This window comes from Eptatretus burgeri, chromosome 2 (assembly GCF_056783735.1).
Source record: "Eptatretus burgeri isolate ZD-2024b chromosome 2, Ebu_testis_v1, whole genome shotgun sequence".
In the NCBI taxonomy this organism is placed as follows: Eukaryota; Metazoa; Chordata; class Myxini; order Myxiniformes; family Myxinidae; genus Eptatretus; species Eptatretus burgeri.
Genome location: NC_140962.1, coordinates 84,807,913 through 84,824,873, shown reverse-complemented (window position 1 = coordinate 84,824,873; position 16,961 = coordinate 84,807,913). Strand labels below are relative to the sequence as shown.

Here is a 16,961-nt window from a genome sequence, read left to right as displayed (position 1 = left end):
TAATTTGAGGGACTGAAAGGAGTAGGGATGGGGGGCATCATTTACTCCAGAATGTTTGTTTTTTTGAGGGGGGGTGGAGGTGTTTACTCCCGGGTTACATTGTCGTCATCCTGAAATAAGACGATTCTCTATTCTCCATGTGTGTGTTGATTATAAAATCAAAACACCTGGGCCAATCGCCACCAAATTTTGCAGTCATATGTTCAGGTAAGAGTTAGGTCATGGACACAAAATAATTCCCCCCCTTACCCAAATAATTCCCCACTCACCCCTCCCATCAATCCCTTGGCAAGAATGGGGAGATGACTTGAAATTAACGTGGATATTGACACCCGTTTTCGCTCCCGTAGGGAAGAGGTGTTAGTATTACTATTATTAAAAGGAAGTCAATAATTGGTGTCGGAACGCCTTTGCATGGACAGACGTGACGTCTGTCTGTCACGCGAGGAAGAAGCTTGACTTTGAGTAGGGAGGGGATTTCGTCACCATATTTTGCTCGTGGTGGTAAGAGTTATTACTAGTTATGAAAAAAGAAAAGTAGAAAATGGTTTGCCTGCTCGTGTGAGTACTGATGTATACAGTGTGATCTGGTTTTCATCACAAAGATGTTCATGTTTGGTTTGCAGTCATTATTTGCATGAAAGCAGCCACAATTTAAGCGAACACACAACCCGATCAAACCAGTATGATAATGTCGAGATATAAATATCAATAAAAGGTGTCACCGGGTTGTTAAAACAATAGTCGAGCTCGATGGTTAAGCTTTCGACTGAGTGGTGTGTTGGGGTCGAGGGAGAAGTGTTTGTCTTTGGGGGGGGGGGGCTAGTTGATGCAAGCATTGTGTAATTATTCAGGGGGTGTCTGATTTTGTATTAGAGTGTTTCAAGTGAGGGGGTGGGAGTAAAATGCAACCACTCTGTAACCCGTTGGAATCCTAATTGGGACACGTCCGTGGTGGTGATGGCTGTACAAATGGTTGGACTCGTTCGGGTCCCCACTCACTCTCAAATAAGAACACTCGATCCATCGCAATGTAAGAACAACAATACCTCACAAGCTTCCCAAAGAATGAGCCCATCAGAGAGCCATTTCAATTAAACATTTACTCGCTCGAATTTGCATTATAATCGTATTCTTTTCCGGCCCTTGTGTGCTGACTATTCTTTGGCCACAGTATTGATGCAGAACTTTGAGTCCCAGCAGAGGTTCTGCTTGCCATATTTTAATTACTCAAAACACTTGGTCCCAACGGGTGAGGTCACGTTATTAATCCTTATTAATATTGTTGTTATTAGGGTACTCTTAATTTTGTTTGGATTTTTTTTTCCTCCGCCCTCACTTTTTTACCCTTTATTCGTTTTTAAATTCGTTTTCCACGTTACCGCTTGACACGAAACTTTTGACGTCGGAGAACCTTCGCATGGATAATTTTTTTTTTTTTTTTTAATCAAAGTTCCATGAGGATTGGACGGAAAATGAGGCCGGCATTCCAAAAAGTCTGTTTTCTGTAGGTACGGGTTGCAGGGTGTTTCACGTATCAGGAATAAACGGCCTCGACCTCGCTTCAGTCGGCCTCGGCCGAATGATAGCTGCACTAATGGCCGCAAACACCAAACGAGCTGCTTCAGCCATCTGTGACTCTCCATAATGTCTTCAAGGTTGACCTTTTTTGTGTATCAACAATCCCCATCCTTGATGGAGAGTACACTGATTAATGACTTCCTTAAAAGCACTCATTAGTTACTGTCTGACATTGTTTGGGACAGAGAGTGAGTTTATTGAATTATGGTGTTTGATGGTGGGGGTGGGGAAGGAGTGGACAGAATCAGGACACGTCTTTTTATGACGTATGCAAATATTGTGGAACCTTTGACCTTCCCTCTTCTGAATACTCCATCCGATGCTTTCCCGCTCCTTCCTTGGCACTTCTCTCGTCCCGAGTATCTTTCCATTCTTTCCACACTCGAGTTTCTCTCCATTCTTTTCTTTGTTTTTATTATTTCAAACACTCCTACCGTCCCTCTGGTGCTTATGTTAAAAAAAAAGATGCATTACCTTTTGTTTCCTTTTCTCAAGATCATTTTCATTGTTGTATAATACACCTCCATCCCATCAAATGAAGACAAGTTGTATAATCCAAATTTCGGGTTATAAGCCGTCGAGCATGTTACCGTTTGTGCTGACAGCCCAGAGGGAGCCAACTCACCTTTGAGTACACTCGTTTGCATTTGATTCCTATCCAAATCAAAAATTGCCATCCTCGTGTTTCTCGGGAAGGGCACCGCAGCAGTGCGTATGCTGCACTGCAGAGGGGATGTTAAGCTGGCTATCCCATGATCTGTTGGCATTTGCTTGTGAATATAAAATATCTGATGGTACATTTTGAAAAGAATAGGCCACTGTGTGCTGTGCACTGTTCACCTTAAAATCCCTGCCTGGGTTGAAGGGCTGCCTTTTAGCACCTTCTGAAGTTACTTTGATGTTGGAGTTTGGAGTTTGATCCCTCAAACTCATCTATTAATTAAAATGTCAATTTTGGAAACCATCATTGCCATTGTGTAGTAACATGTAAGTGAACTCTGAGAGAATTTTTACTTTTGGGTTTCGAAAAGGTGATGACTTTCTTACCTCTCATCCGTTGCCCTCTCTCGGTCTGAGCTTAACACTCATCGCCATTCATTCAAACCCGTGTCCTCTCTTCTTCCTTTCTGGTAAGGACACTAGACTGATATTCCAGTATGCTTTGGCTTAATATCCAACTGAAGGCAGTTAGCATTTTGAAGGATTTGAATCCTAAACTTCATTCAGGAAGCCATGCTCGTCTCGAGAGAACCGCCACATCACTGTCTGTACAAACTCGGATGACTCGATCCTGTTCAGGGTAGTGATGATCTGCCTAACCCACCTCGTATTTTTCACGTGTGATGCAAGTGGACTTTTATTCCCTTCCATTGTTGCAGGTCATTCTGAATGACTGTGTCTGTCGCTTCTGTACTTTCCACGATAAAGTCCTGTTGTTTTAACAACCCCACGATCTTCAAGGTTGCAGCCGACTATCATTTTCTCCCATTTTGTTCCTCTGAGCCTTCTCTCGTGCCGAACCCCTCTCCCCATCTTCCGGTGCATACATGTTCTTTTCCATCTGTTTCCCTCTCCGTCTCCATTTCAGCCTGTTCTGCTCTTTGATATTTGTGTCGTAAAAGGAGCCTCGACATATTTATATGTATTAAAATGAAATTGACTCGACTCGAGCGTTGGTGTTCACAGATGGTGAGCCATGTGATTTTCTTCTTCTTCTTCTTCTCTTACCATCCACAGGAAAAGGAGTCGAAAGCCATTTTACAGTCGGAGGTTCAGAACCTCAGACTCGACAACCAGCGGCTCCAGCACGAGAACAAAATGTCAGCGAAGCAGCTGCAGCGTATCACCAAGATGTTCCAAGACTCAAGGGACCGGAAGTGATGTTAAAGTCACTGTGCAAATGTGAATATTAATAATGTGAACCAAAGCCCTGTTGCTTTGAAAAGATACAAATCCCAGGGATTCTGATTTTTGAGCGATTCCAAAAGTGGTCAGAGACTCTTGCCAGGGAGAAGCACTTGGGTTGTGAAGTGGCCATGAGAAAACCCCAGCGATGACGATATCCTGCTGATGTCCACCACCTCCTCGGTGATGCTTCTGCTGGAGCTTTCTTGCAGATAGAAAAACCAGTGGGTGGAGTGGTGTCATGCCTGGTACAAGATTTTTAGACCCATGTTTTTGGAGAGAGATGCTTAAGTAATCCTGTACAGTGATGGGGGGGTCGTGTCCCTCTCTTTTGTTTGTGCAGCCATAACCTGCTGAGCTCAATCACCTGTCTTTACAGTTTTTTTTTAACCGCAAGCAGAATGGCAGCCAAGGTATTGCATGCTTAGATGAGTGATGTGAAACCCAAACCGCTTACACATTCCATCCTTTTCAGGTAAGGCCAGTCTTGGTTTATCCGCACGCTCGATGAGTGCCGGTATGGAAGGCGAGGGCAGAATGAGATCCACTTTTATGGCTTTGCACGTTCGAATGTTGCATTGTTGTGCAAGCATTTTGATGTGGAACTTCAGCATCGTTTTGTAAATATGTTTTTGGTATACTGTACTTGAATTTACCTTGATGCATTTACAAGGATAGTGTATGTGTAGCTGCATTGACCTACCCCCTCTTCCCTCTACCATGTGATGTGAAACGCACCTGATAAGCATAAGCAGCTCGTTAGAGCTGTGATTGATCGCACCCTCACCTTCATCACCATCCCTCCTCACCTTTGCAGAAACCAGATTTTTTTTGTTGTTGCCATGCACATTGTAAATACCCGACCTGTTTTAAGCTCGGCCGGTAGTTCATATTTACAGTTATCGTTTGTAAGCAGTTGTCCTGGCACGCCCGTCATGGCTTTTGGATTACACGGTGCAGAAAGCTTTATCAACACCAAACCTGTGCCCTCGAGAGTCAGGTTACATTTGCTGTCATCTGCGCATGTAAGTGACTCCAAAATAAAATCCAGCTTCGTTATTAGTCTCACGACCTTGCAATCCCATTGTTCGATCCCCAAGGACCATTGATTTCAAACCCGTATACTGTTTTATAAACTTTTATTGTTTCATTGTTGCCGTTCATCTTACATATTATACAAGTGTGGAACTATAACTGATACATCATACGTCCCACCTCTTCTGCACTCGCCATGAGGTTATACCAAATGTCTGCCATGCAGAACATGTTGAAGGGCAGGAAGAAAGCACCATGTCTTAAAAACACGGTGAAGGAATCAAATTGTACAACAATAAATAGTCTCCAAAAAAATAATTAAAAAAACCCCACTGCCCAAGCAATACCATGGTGCCTGTTTAAGGAAAATAATATATTCAAAACGCTTCACTTTTTGAAAGTAAAAAAAAAATAAAAAAAACACTTGAGGGAGTAAATTGAAAGATGTGCTTTTCCGGTAAGAATAAGGCTTTTCTAATGGAATTTTAGTGGCTTTTTCAGCTCTAATACTATAACGGTACATGGTTCAGCTTTACCGCAAGATCACATTGAATGCTTAGGTTGTATGATTGTAATGCAGTTCATAAAAGTATTTTCATCCTCCCTGTCACAACCACCCCTTTTCAAAATGGCTGTCACCACAACGTTGCTGAGCACGACGGGATTTGGTGCATAGAAAGAAACAAAGCGGCAAAAGCAGTCCTGCTACCCCAAAACGAGCCTTGCCTCTTACCCCCCCACCCCTCCCCCTCCCTCCCCCATCCCCTCTCCCTCCCCCCATCCCCTCTCCCTCCCCCCCCATCCCCTCTCCCTCCCCCATTTCCTCTCCTCCCCCCATCCCCTCTCCCTTCCTCCCCCTCCCTTCTCCTCCTCTCCCTCTCCCCTCCTCCCTCTCCCCTCCTCCCTCTCCCCTCTCCTCCTCCCCTCTCCTCCTCCCTCTCCCCCTCCCCTCTCCCCCCTCCCCTCTCTCCCCCTCTCCCCTCTCCCTCCCCTCCTCCTCTCCCTCCTCTCCTCTCTCCCCCTCTCCTCTCCCTCTCCTCTCCCCTCTCCTCTCCTTCCTCTCCTCTCTCCCCTCTCCTCTCTCTCTCCCCTCTCTCTCTCCTTCCTCCCCCTCTCCTCTCTCCCCCTCTCCTCTCCTCCCCCCTCTCCCCTCTCCCTCCCCCTCTCCTCTCCTCTCTCTCTCTCTCTCTCTCTCTTCCTTTCTCCTCTCTCTCCCTTCCTCCTCTCTCTTCCTCCCTCCCTCTCCCTCTCCCTCCCCCCTCTCCTCCCTCTCTTTCTCTCTCTCCCCCCCTCTTCCCTCTCTCTCTCCCCCCTTTCTTCCCTCCTTTCTCTCTCTCTCTCTCCTCCCTCCTTTCCCCTCTCTCTCTCTCCCTCTCTCTCTCCTCTCTCCCTCCCCCTCTCCCTTCCCTCCTCTCTCTCTCTCCCTCCTCTTCTCTCCTTCCTCCCCCTTCCTCTTCTCCCTCCTTCCCTCTCCTCTCTCTTCCTCTCTTCTCTCCCCTCTCTCTCTCCCTCTCCTTCCTCCTCTCTCTCTCTCTTCTCTCTCTCCCCTCTCCCCCCACTCCTTCCTTCTCTCTCCCCCCTCTCCCCCCTCTCCTCCCCCCCCCTCCTCCTCCCTCTCCCCCCCCTCCTCCTCCCCTCTCCCCCCCCCCCTCCTCCCCTCTCCCCCCACTCCTCCTCCTCCCTTCTCCCCCCCACTCCTCCTCCCCTCTCCCCCCCACTCCTCCTTCCCTCTCTCCCCCCACTCCTCCTCCCCTCTCCCCCCCTCCTTCCCCCCTCTCCCCCTCCTCCTCCTCTCTTCCCTCCTCCTCTTCCCCCCTCTCTCTCCTCCCTTCCTCTCTCTCTACCTTCCTCCCCTTCTCTCTCTCTTCCTCCTCTCCCCCCCCCACTTCCTTCCTCCCTCTCCTCCTCCCCTCTCTCTTCCCTCTTCCCCTCTCTCTCTCTCTCCTCTCTCTCTCCCTCTCTCTCTCTCTCTCTCCTTTCTCTCTCTTTCCTCCCCCTCTCTTCTCTCTCTCTCCTCTCCTCTCCCTTCCTCCCTCTTCCTCTCTCTCCTCCCTCTCTCTCTCTCCCCTCTCCCTTCTCCCCCTCTCTCCTCTCTCTCTCCCTCTCCTCTCCTCCCCCCTCTCTCCCTCTCCCTCCCCTCTCTCTCTCTCCTTCCCCTCTCCTCTCTCTCTCCTTCTCTCTCCCCCTCTCCTCTCCCTCCCCCTTTCTCCTCCTCTCTCTCTCTCCTCCCTCTCTCCCCCCCTCTCTCCTCTCTCTCTCTCCCTCTCCCTCCCTCTCCCTCCTCTCTCTCTCCCTCCTCCCCCTCTCCTCTCTCCCTCCCCCTCTCTCCCTCTCCCTCCCCTCTCCTCTCTCTCTCCCTCCCTCCTCTCTCTCCCTCCCTCCTCTCCTCTTCTCTCCCCTTCTTCTCCTCTTCCCCTCTCCTCTCTCCTTCCTCCCTTCTTCCTCTCCTTTCCTCTCCCTTTCTCTCTTTCTCCTTTCTTCTCTCTCTCTCTCTTCCTCTCCTTTCCTCTCTCCTCTCTCTCTACCTTCCTCCCCCTTCCCCCTCTCCTTCCTCCTCTCTCCTCTCCCCCTCTCTCCCCCCACTTCCTCCCTCCCTCTCTCCACTTCCTCCTCCCTCTCCCCCCTCTCTCCCTCTCTCCCTCCTCCCCCTCCCCCCCCACTCCTCCTCCCTCTCCCCCCCCCCCTCACTCCTCCTCCCTCTCCCCCCCCACTCCTCCTCCCTCTCCCCCCCACTCCTCCTCCCCTCTCCCCCCCCCCACTCCTCCTCCCCTCTCCCCCCACTCCTCCTCCCTCTCCCCCCCCACTCCTCCTCCCCTCCCCCCCCACTCCTCCTCCCCACTCCTCCTCCTCCCTCTCCCCCACTCCTCCTCCCCCCCCCCCACTCCTCCTCCCCTCTCCCCCCCCACTCCTCCTCCCCTCTCCCCCCCTCCTCCTCTCCTCCTCCCTCCCCCCCACTCCTCCTCCCTCTCCCCCCCACTCCTCCTCCCCTCTCCCCCCCACTCCTCCTCCCCTCTCCCCCCCACTCCTCCTCCCTCTCCCCACTCCTTCCCTCCCCTCTCTCTACTTCCTTCCTCTCTCTTCCCCACTCCTCCTCCCCTCTCCCCCCACTCCTTCCTCCCCTCTCCCCCCCACTCTCTCCTTCCTTCCTCCCCCCACTTCCTCCCTCTCCCCCCCCCACTCCTCCTCCCTCTCCCCCCTCTCCTCCTCCCCCCCCCCACTCCTCCCCCCCCCCCCCCCCCCCCCCTCCCCTCCCCCCCCCCCCCCCCTCCCCCTCCCCCCCCCCCCCCCCCCCCCCTCTCCCCCCCCCCTCCCCCCTCCCTTCTCCCCCCCCACTCCTCCTCCCTCTCCCCCCCACTCCTCCTCCCTCTCCCCCCCCACTCCTCCTCCTCTCTCCCCCCCACTCCTCCTCCCCCTCTCCCCCCACTCCTCCTCCCTCTCCCCCCCCCACTCCTCCTCCCTCTCCCCCCCACTCCTCCTCCCCTCTCCCCCCACTCCTCCTCCCCCTCTCCCCCCCCACTCCTCCTCCCTCTCCCCCCCACTCCTCCTCCCCTCTCCCCCCCCCACTCCTCCTCCCCTCTCCCCCCACTCCTCCTCCCCTCTCCCCCCCACTCCTCCTCCCTCTCCCCCCCACTCCTCCTCCCCTCTCCCCCCCACTCCTCCTCCCTCTCTCCCCCCCACTCCTCCTCCCCCTCTCCCCCCACTCCTCCTCCCCTCTCTCCCCCACTCCTCCTCCCCTCTCTCCCCCACTCCTCCTCCCCTCTCTCCCCCCACTCCTCCTCCCCTCCTCTCTCCCCCCCCCACTCCTCCTCCCTCTCTCCCCCCCCACTCCTCCTCCCTCTCCCCCCCACTCCTCCCCTCTCCCCCCCCACTCCTCCCCTCTCCCCCCCACTCCTCCTCCCCTCTCCCCCCCACTCCTCCTCCCCTCTCCCCCCACCACCGCAGAACCCAAGCTGTTAGGGTTAGACACCCCATGCTAAGCAATGAAACTGCCAGCAGTGCTGACGAAGCCCAACCCTTCCAAGGAAACACTTGCCATGCCACGAACAGCTGCGCCCGTCTTGGGATGTACATTGCATTCGTCCACATTTTTAGGGTTTTGTTGTTGTACACTGAGCAAGGAAGAAACCAAAAATGATTGCACGATGCGACACTTTTGGCAAATTGCAAAGTAGCGAGTTCACTTGGGAGCGACAAAGAAGGCAAATAATAGTTGCAATGAATTATGTACATAAACTGTGCAATGTTCCTCAGAAGGAAAATATTGCTGCCTTTGAAAGTCAACAATGTCTTTGGAAGGGGGAGGTCAATCACTGAAAGTTGTTGGACAGGGACAACAAGGAAGAACGTAGGAGCGAGTGAGCAGACGAAAATGAGTAAAAAGTAAACAAATACGAGAATATTGGGCCGACAACTTGTCTCGACCCCAGCAACCACTGCTGACATATTTAGCTTTGAATCGCGTGCCCAGGCACAGCTCAACGTCAGTCTCAACAGCAGGTACCAGTCCTTCCTTGAGCAGCAGGATCAGCTTGCCAAAGCGAGTTAGTTGAATAATTCCCAGCAGGAAAGCACCTGGCAGTGCACAATGGTCCGCACTATAGCGGAGCGAAAGGAAGCCCGTGCAATGAAAAAAAAAAACGAAAAGGCAGGTCGTGAGTTCTTGGAAAGTGGGGACCAGGGTTTTGGAGAAAGGCACCATGAACGGGGGTGGGGGGTTTGAGGGGGACAACTTGCATGGAAGAATTTGGAGGAAAAACAGGTAAGGGTGTGGAACACAAAAAAGGCCTGCATGTCCCAAATAAGAGCAGAAGCTGCCCGAATGGATAGCTCCATTCAGGTTTCTACCATTTTCAAAAGCTGTGTGCCACCATATGGGTGGGGAAAATGATATATGCACCCACATCAGTTCTCTGTACACAACTTTTAAAGAAATCTGAAAACCACAGTGGTACTGCATATTGGTGCAGGGGTAAGGGGATACAACCCCCTCACCACAAAGTGTCATGGTTGAACTTCAAGCGGATGATGAGTCCGGCGTTCCACCTGCACTTGCAGAGTCTGGCTCTAGCAGAGGTTGGCGAACACGGCCTTCTGTGCCGTCCTGTGGACTCCAGTCCCGCCAGGATGCACGGCCTACCCGAATCCGCATGGTCTCTTCCGGCCACTGTAGCTCCTTTTTCTTCGATCCATGACTTAAATCTAGAACCTGGCCACCAGTCACAGCCTGAGCATAGGGTGGAGTGATCAGGTAGAAAATACCAAGTTTATTACGAAACTCCAAGCCTGAGGTATTTCAATAGAAGTCGATGAAATTACGATTTCATACCTGCATCCGAGAGCACCCAGTGTCTTTCCTCGCAGGGGTTGTGCCGTCTCCTCCACCCCGTGTTGTTCCCGTGCCAGCTGAACCTCCCGTCCCGGAGCTGGCATCCGACTGCGTCTCAGCATTGCTGCCAGGGTTCCCAGCTAGACTTGCAGTTGCTGCAGATGTAGCATCTGGTGCCAGGAAGCCTGCAGCGATTGTTGCAAGAGTTGAAGTGCTGCGCTTGCCCAGGGGTAGAATCACAGAGCTGAGAGTTGAGCTTGAAGATGATGCAAGACTCGCTCGGTTAGCTGCACCTGCAATGCCCTCAGGCTGGCACAGTGAAGCAAGTCCTGCTTCCAAGGGGGCTGTGGTGGCTGGAGCTGTTTGACGAAGTGAGGAACGGCTGCACCAAGTTTGGCCACGAGCCGAGGCGTTCTGTCGATTCGGGGCCATCACAGGACCACCTGCGACACCGCTCGCGGTCCACAGCATCGACGTTTGGCTTGCCTGTGAGACACCACCTCCACCACCTCCACCACTACCACGCAAAGGAGATGCTCGAGCAAGGTTTGAAGGAAGACCCAAAGATACTCCTTGAACGACAGTAGGAAAAAAAACAATTAATCAAAATAAGACCATTCATATGGTGTGCAAAACAATCTATAAACCCCAGGAGATGCACCAAGTGCTAATCCACAGTATGTCAGTCAGTCTGTTTTGTAACCTCTGAACAGAGATCCTGGGATTGTGGGTTCAACCTCAAATTACACTAATTGTACCATTGTGTCTCAACATCCTTGTCCTGCAGGTTATGCATGTACAGGTTCTTTTATGAAACTAAGAACATCATGTTCTAAGCTGGGGGATGGGGTTGAGGATTGGAATGGAAAAAGGGGGTGGGGGAGCACCATCATTAGTGAAAACCATGGTTGCAATGACCTCGCCTGTTGCCAAACGATGACATCTGCAGTGCATTTAAGCATGAGTAAGGCTGAAACACTCAATATTACATGAGCAGCAGCCAGAAATCCATTTGCTCAAGAATTAACATAAGAGCAACAACAACAACAACAAAAAAAAGGATCCCAATGGACAGACACACCATTGTAGCCACAGCTCATGATAATAAAACTGCCGATGGCCCTTCCACAATATTACCCCCCCCCCCATGAGGGATCGAGCTCCATCACATTTTCACAATGCAGTGATGATTTGCAAAATGCAGTAATGCACCAAACGAGGAATAAAGCACAGCCAAAGGTTAGACATGCAAGGGCAACACACTGCTCTTTATCCTTACCTGTTATCGGTTGACCCAGCACAGGCTGTCCCAAAGACGCATGGGTACCTTCCGAAGGAGCTGGGTTTCCCACCCCGCTTTGTGAAGGGTTTCCCTGCTGCCCACCGCTACTCGCCATGGATGATATCCCTCCAACGCAACAGTCCGAATCGTCCACATTCCCTCCGCTGTTGCAACCGGCTCCACAGCCCTTCCGCATCCTGTGGAGACGTCGGCATAAACTCATGCTCAGGTGGACCACGAGAGGTGACAAAGAAATAAATTGCCGACATTTTGAAACTTATCGCATTTGATGTGCATCATGTTCAGCAATTTTGTATCCAGACCTGTCCACCTAAAGTTAGTACATTCCACCCAACAACCCATATGGCAACAAGATGTGGAAAACCAGATCACTGGCAAAAGTGGAGAGCAGTGGCCGAGCAGCGAAGACACTTGCATGCCAGATTTGAACTCGAGTATCTGAACATCAAGCTAATCTCAGGAGAATCGTCATGTTGCTGTCAGATCGTCAGCAAGTATTCTGCATGGCCGGCCTGTTCTGGACAACGCACGTATGTGGATACTTTGAGACCTGGTGGGTCTCTGTTCCATCTTCTCAAACCAACATATGGAGATAACGACCAACACACCTTTGGAATCTTGGGGGAGGAGTTGGAGTAGGGTCCCAAAACATTACCTTTGAATTACCAGCACCGAAAAAATCCCCCTCACTGGTTATGGTGTTGTCGGGAGGAGGGATGGAAATCCTTACTAATGCACCTGGTAGAGTAACTGCAAGTAAATTACTGACAGAGATAAGTGTTTTAGTTTCTCACCATATTCTGTCATCCTCAATCCCAATCCAAGATTCATTTTTAAATTATTATTATTATTATTATTTCACCCAATTATAAACTGGCTTTGCATTTAAAGTGACTGGCTTTGGACCTGAAGGTCCTGAGTTTGAGCCCCAGTTCTCTGTTGAATTAACACCAGGTGGGGTTGACTCAGCCTGTCATCCTTCCGAGATCAGCGAAATGAGTACCAGTGTACTGGGGTAACAACCATTCAGGGTAACCTGTGTTTGGGTGACGACCCATCCAGGACTGTACTCCTTGCCAAGGAAACTGCCTCGGCAGCAGTGTGCCTTTAAAGGCACAAAAGGAATGGTGTTATTTCACCCCACGAACCCTCACTTTTTTTTTACCAGAAGGTGACGATGTTTCCTTAACTTTCTTCTCTCCTGTTCATTCATCCCTTTGTCATGTCCAATGTTTCCATACTCTGTCTGTTGTCTTGTCATCTCATTCTTACCTTAACCTCGGTGTATGTGCACATGGTATGTCATGTCTGTTATTGTTAATAACTCGGACGTGACACCCATCAGCCTCTTGTGCATCCAACGATGCGACTGTGTCCAATTTGGGGATATGATGACAATCCATCTCTTTACAAACATATGGGGGCCCACCAGGATGCAGATAATCAACCACCAACCTATTCCAAGGTACTTTTGCAAATAAACGAGCTTCCTGTTTTCCACAAAAGAAGGCACATTACAGACAAATACGATTATCCGCCCTTTGAAGGGCACAACAATCGTCAGGGTTCATTGCAATCGCCATTCCTCTTCAAATCCTGAGACCAAATCGAAGCCAGTGACTCATTTACACTCCAAAACTCCTGTCCACTGTTTAACCCACATACGACGGAATAATGAAACCAAGAACCTCCAGTTACCATGCTCCGATTCTGGCCTTTCAGCTGGAGCATTATTGCAGGGCTCATTAAAATTGGAGAGTGCCCCGACCGAGAATTTGGAAACTATGAACCCAAGAAGCCTGTGACACCGAGACATATCAACGACACGACACACACGGTCAGTCAGTCTGACTTCTGGACACATCGATAACACCTGAATGTAACTTTAACCCAACTACAATTAAACTTCATTGTCCCCAAATATTAGTTCAAGATTTTCTTTATCCGATCTCAAAAAATGCTTTTACACTTAACTGTGGACCAAAGAGGCTGTCAGCACACCCGATGGAGGTAAGCACGCTCACCGCTAAGCCATCCAACCTGGATTGGAATCTAAGCCCAGCTATGAACTATCATCCTGGTGTTTCAAATGCAGGGTGATGTATCGATGTGTGCGTGTGCGTGCGCTCTGTCCATCGGGTGGACGTTAAGCCAGAGGATAAAGTAAAAGGGTGGGGTGGGCAGGCACAGTCCTGTCCCTGTGCCTGGCACACAGCCCCCCCCCCCCACCTCTCACAAGGGAGAAAAAAAACAACAACCACACACACACTTCAGTTGAACGGATATATTGGGTGTTGAAAGCAGAGGCATTATGGGCAGAATGCCTTCCTGCGTTAACATTTCTTCATTTTCCTTGACGTGGCTGCCAATGTTGCTCGCTGGTCAATGTTGAGGATCCCACGGTGCCTTTGGTAAAGTGTAGGGTAGCTATCGTTGGCACCCTGAACAAATTACAAATTCCTCCTCTGACTGACTGCTGGTAAGACAATGGCAAACCACTCAGCATAACCCTTGCCAAGAGACTGTTGCGGCAGCACAGACACTATGTACACTATGGGATGACGATGACCCAAACACTTTTCTCTGGGCATCAACTTACGGTTCACAGCTTTGAATGAAATGTCAGTGGTGGTTCATTTCAATATCCAATGACGGACCAATCATCCTATTCATGATCCTTGAACTAAGGTACAAATTAATCTCAAAGAAACGGTCTATGAGATGTATTCTCTTCTTCTTCTTCTTCTTTGATATGCAGCACAGGGCTGTGGGATAGCTTCATTGGCCAACGGCGTGGCTGTGCCAAAGGAATTAAGTCTCTATCTCAGATCCTTGGTCAGAGTCCAAGTCTCACATCCATAGAGCAAGACTGGAAGCACCAAGCACTTGAAGACTCGAAGTTTCACCCTGCTGCACAGGTACTGGCAGTGCCACACCCCATGATCCAGTGACTCCATGGCTCCCCAGGCTTGACGCAGACGTCTATTGACCTCTGACTCACAGTCAGCAGAGACATGAATATCACTGCCAAAGTAACAATCTCTCCCTGACCTCAACATCCTCACCACAAACAGGTACAGACAGGATAGCAGCATCCAATATGTCATTGAAAGCCTGGATCTTCGTTTTGACCCAGGAAACCCGTAATCCCAGTGGCTCCAACTCCTCATTCAGCATCTCGAGGGCCCTCAAAAGGATATCTGGAGTCTCCGCAAAGATGACTGCATCATCTGCGAAATCAAGGTCAGAGATCTTGACATTCCCAAATGATGCACCGCAGTTTGATCTCTCCGATATCCTCCCCAGAATTCAGTCCCCACAAGCACTGAAGAGTGTGGGTGCCATTACACACCCCTGACAAACTCCAGTAACAACTGGAAATAAGTCAGAGATGGTACCACCAGAGTATAATTCAGACATCAGATTGATCAGTTTTGGTGGCACCCCACGAAGACCAAGAATCCTCCAGAGGGCAGCCCAATTCACTGAATCAAACGCTTTGCAGAGACCAACATAGGCTACAAGCAGCCCCTGCTGAAGCTCTCGTCTGTATTCGGTGAGGACCCGAAGAGCAAGGATACGGTCAATCGTTGACCTCTTCGGTGTAAAACCTGACTGCTCTGGACGCTGGTGCTCAAGCAGATGGTGGCGAACCCTATCAATAATTATCCAAGCAAAGACCTTACCCGGCACTGAGAGCAGCGTCACCCTCGGAAGTTGTTGCAGTCCTGGCGATCACCCTTCCCTGTCCAGAAAGGCACAAGGCCCCTCTTCCAGTCACCAGCCTTGAGAAGTTCAGCATGGATGCAACAGATCCCTGGAGCTTTACCCCATTTCAACCGCTTCAATGCAGCCTGTGTTTTCACAAACTTATGTGGATCACAGTTAATTGGTGGGTCAGCGATCGGGATAGTAACACCCCTGACATCCAATTCAACAGCTGGTGCATCAGCCTGGTACAACCGCTGAAAGTAACCGGCCCAGCGGGCCTTCACTTTGGACTCCTCTGTCAAGAGCTCACCACCCTCCGCTCTCAATGCAGTACACCGAGGGACGGGTATCACTTGGCCACAGGTGACGCTCTACCCCCTCACAGGTTCCTCGCACATAGGCTTCCTTGTCCACCCTTAGCGCACGTACAGTTTCACACATCAACTCCCTAAACAGCTCTGTTCTGCCATTAGCCTGGCCCTGTGACTCTGGTCAATGGTATCCAGTTTCCCTTGAGAGACAAAATTCTTCTTCGCCCTGTGGTGAGTTCCAAGAGAGCCACAGGCAACATCAAGGATGGTGGTCTTGAAGGCACTCCACAACTCTTCAGCATCTCCCAAAGCACCCAAACCGTTCAAATCCCCACTAAGCCTGTTTGCAAACTCTTCAGCTACCCTTTCACCCTTGAGCTTGCTAACATCCGGCCAAGGCTGGGATGGTACCATTCTCCTGGATTTAAGCTGCAACTTCAGAGTTGCTCCCACAAGCCTGTGGTCAGTATTGAGGAACTGAGCATTCAAGTAGACCCTGCAGTTCTAGATCATCCTCCAGTGACCATCAACAAGCACATGGTCAATCTCCTTTGGCACACCACCAGCGTGAGAATACCAAGTCCAGTGATGAGCTTGTGGGCGCTGAAACCATGAACCAGCCACCCTAAGTCCATGACTTCTTGCAAAGTCAAGGAACTTAGTGCTATTCTGGTTCACAGTTCCAGACCCATGGGGATCAACACACGTCTCATAACCATCTCTATCAGTTCCAGTCGATGCATTGAAATCCCCCAAGACTAGAAGTGTGTCTCACCTGGGGCACTGATCAACTACAGACTCGAGCGTGGCGTAGAATGTGTCCTTCATGGAGAGATCACTGCCTCAGTCGGAGCATAAACAGAGACCACGGAAATGACACCTAATGAGTGATGAATCGTTAGTCTCAGAATACCGTCATTGACCTGTGTTACCTCAATTTCCATTGGAATCACATTATTGGACACAGCGACAGCAACACCCTGGGCAATGGTAACCATCAGAGTGACCAGACTAATAGTAGGTGTAACCACCCACCATGCTCTCACCACGATCTGGTCTCCGAACCTCAGAGAGTGCTGCAATACCGACATTCAAATGCTTAAGCTCAGATGATAACAGAGACAGGTGATCATCCTCTCTTCAGGATAGGACATTCCAGGCACCCACCCGAAGGGACCGCCTCAGGTTAACCCAAGGAGACCGCCGTCTGGTGGATGACCTCAGCACCACCCCGACACACACTACCGCAATCTAACCCAGGAAAGTTACCCCGTGGTTTTTCTCCTATCAACAAAGAGTGGGGGTCCCGAAAGACTTGCCCCATTCCCGTCATCCAGTGAGCTGCCCAGCGTAGGGCAGCTGCACAGGTGGGACTCCGACGGAGTGGGTTTTCAATTTTCTTTACGGTTTTCTTATGTTTTGCGAAGTGAAGGGTTTTGCGGTGACCGGAGTGCAAATCCTGCCACCAACCTCCTAAAAAATAAATAAATAATCTTTTTTAAAAGCTTTTTTTTCGTGGACACTTTGGGATCGTCAATGTCCACCAACTAACGCCGGCAGATGGGACTCCTTTTTAATGTCCATCCGAGAGATGACGCACACATTGATGGATCATCACCCTGCATATGAAACAACGGGATAACAGTTTATAGCTGGCTCAGGATTCAAACCCAAGGTAGACAGCTTCGAGGCAAGTGTGATGCTCCAAAATGATAGCAAATAAAAATTTCAAAACGTTTGCTCTCGTTTTTCCAGCAAAATCCATCTGACGCTTCATGAAACCCCACAG

General features: G+C 50.3%; 2 protein-coding genes across 8 annotated transcripts in view; one reads left to right on the top strand and one right to left on the bottom strand.

The window, feature by feature from the left end:
* LOC147032475 (signal-induced proliferation-associated 1-like protein 1) overlaps positions 1–4,554 on the top strand; it is a 322,965-nt gene extending 318,411 nt beyond the window's left edge. For all 3 annotated transcript variants that reach the window (XM_085870130.1, XM_085870128.1, XM_085870129.1), the window contains one exon: positions 3,319–4,554. In XM_085870130.1, the coding sequence (XP_085726256.1) occupies positions 3,319–3,462 (144 nt within the window). In that variant the 3' untranslated portion in view covers positions 3,463–4,554. The remainder of the gene's footprint in view (positions 1–3,318) is intronic.
* Positions 4,555–8,616: 4,062 nt separating this feature from the next.
* The window catches only part of LOC147032473 (pecanex-like protein 1), a 165,855-nt gene continuing 157,510 nt past the window's right edge, over positions 8,617–16,961 (bottom strand). For all 5 annotated transcript variants that reach the window (XM_085870126.1, XM_085870122.1, XM_085870123.1 and 2 more), the window contains 3 exons: positions 11,127–11,326; positions 9,848–10,419; positions 8,617–9,745 (listed from right to left, as the gene is read on the bottom strand). In XM_085870126.1, the coding sequence (XP_085726252.1) occupies positions 9,536–9,745; positions 9,848–10,419; positions 11,127–11,326 (982 nt within the window). In that variant the 3' untranslated portion in view covers positions 8,617–9,535. The remainder of the gene's footprint in view (positions 9,746–9,847; positions 10,420–11,126; positions 11,327–16,961) is intronic.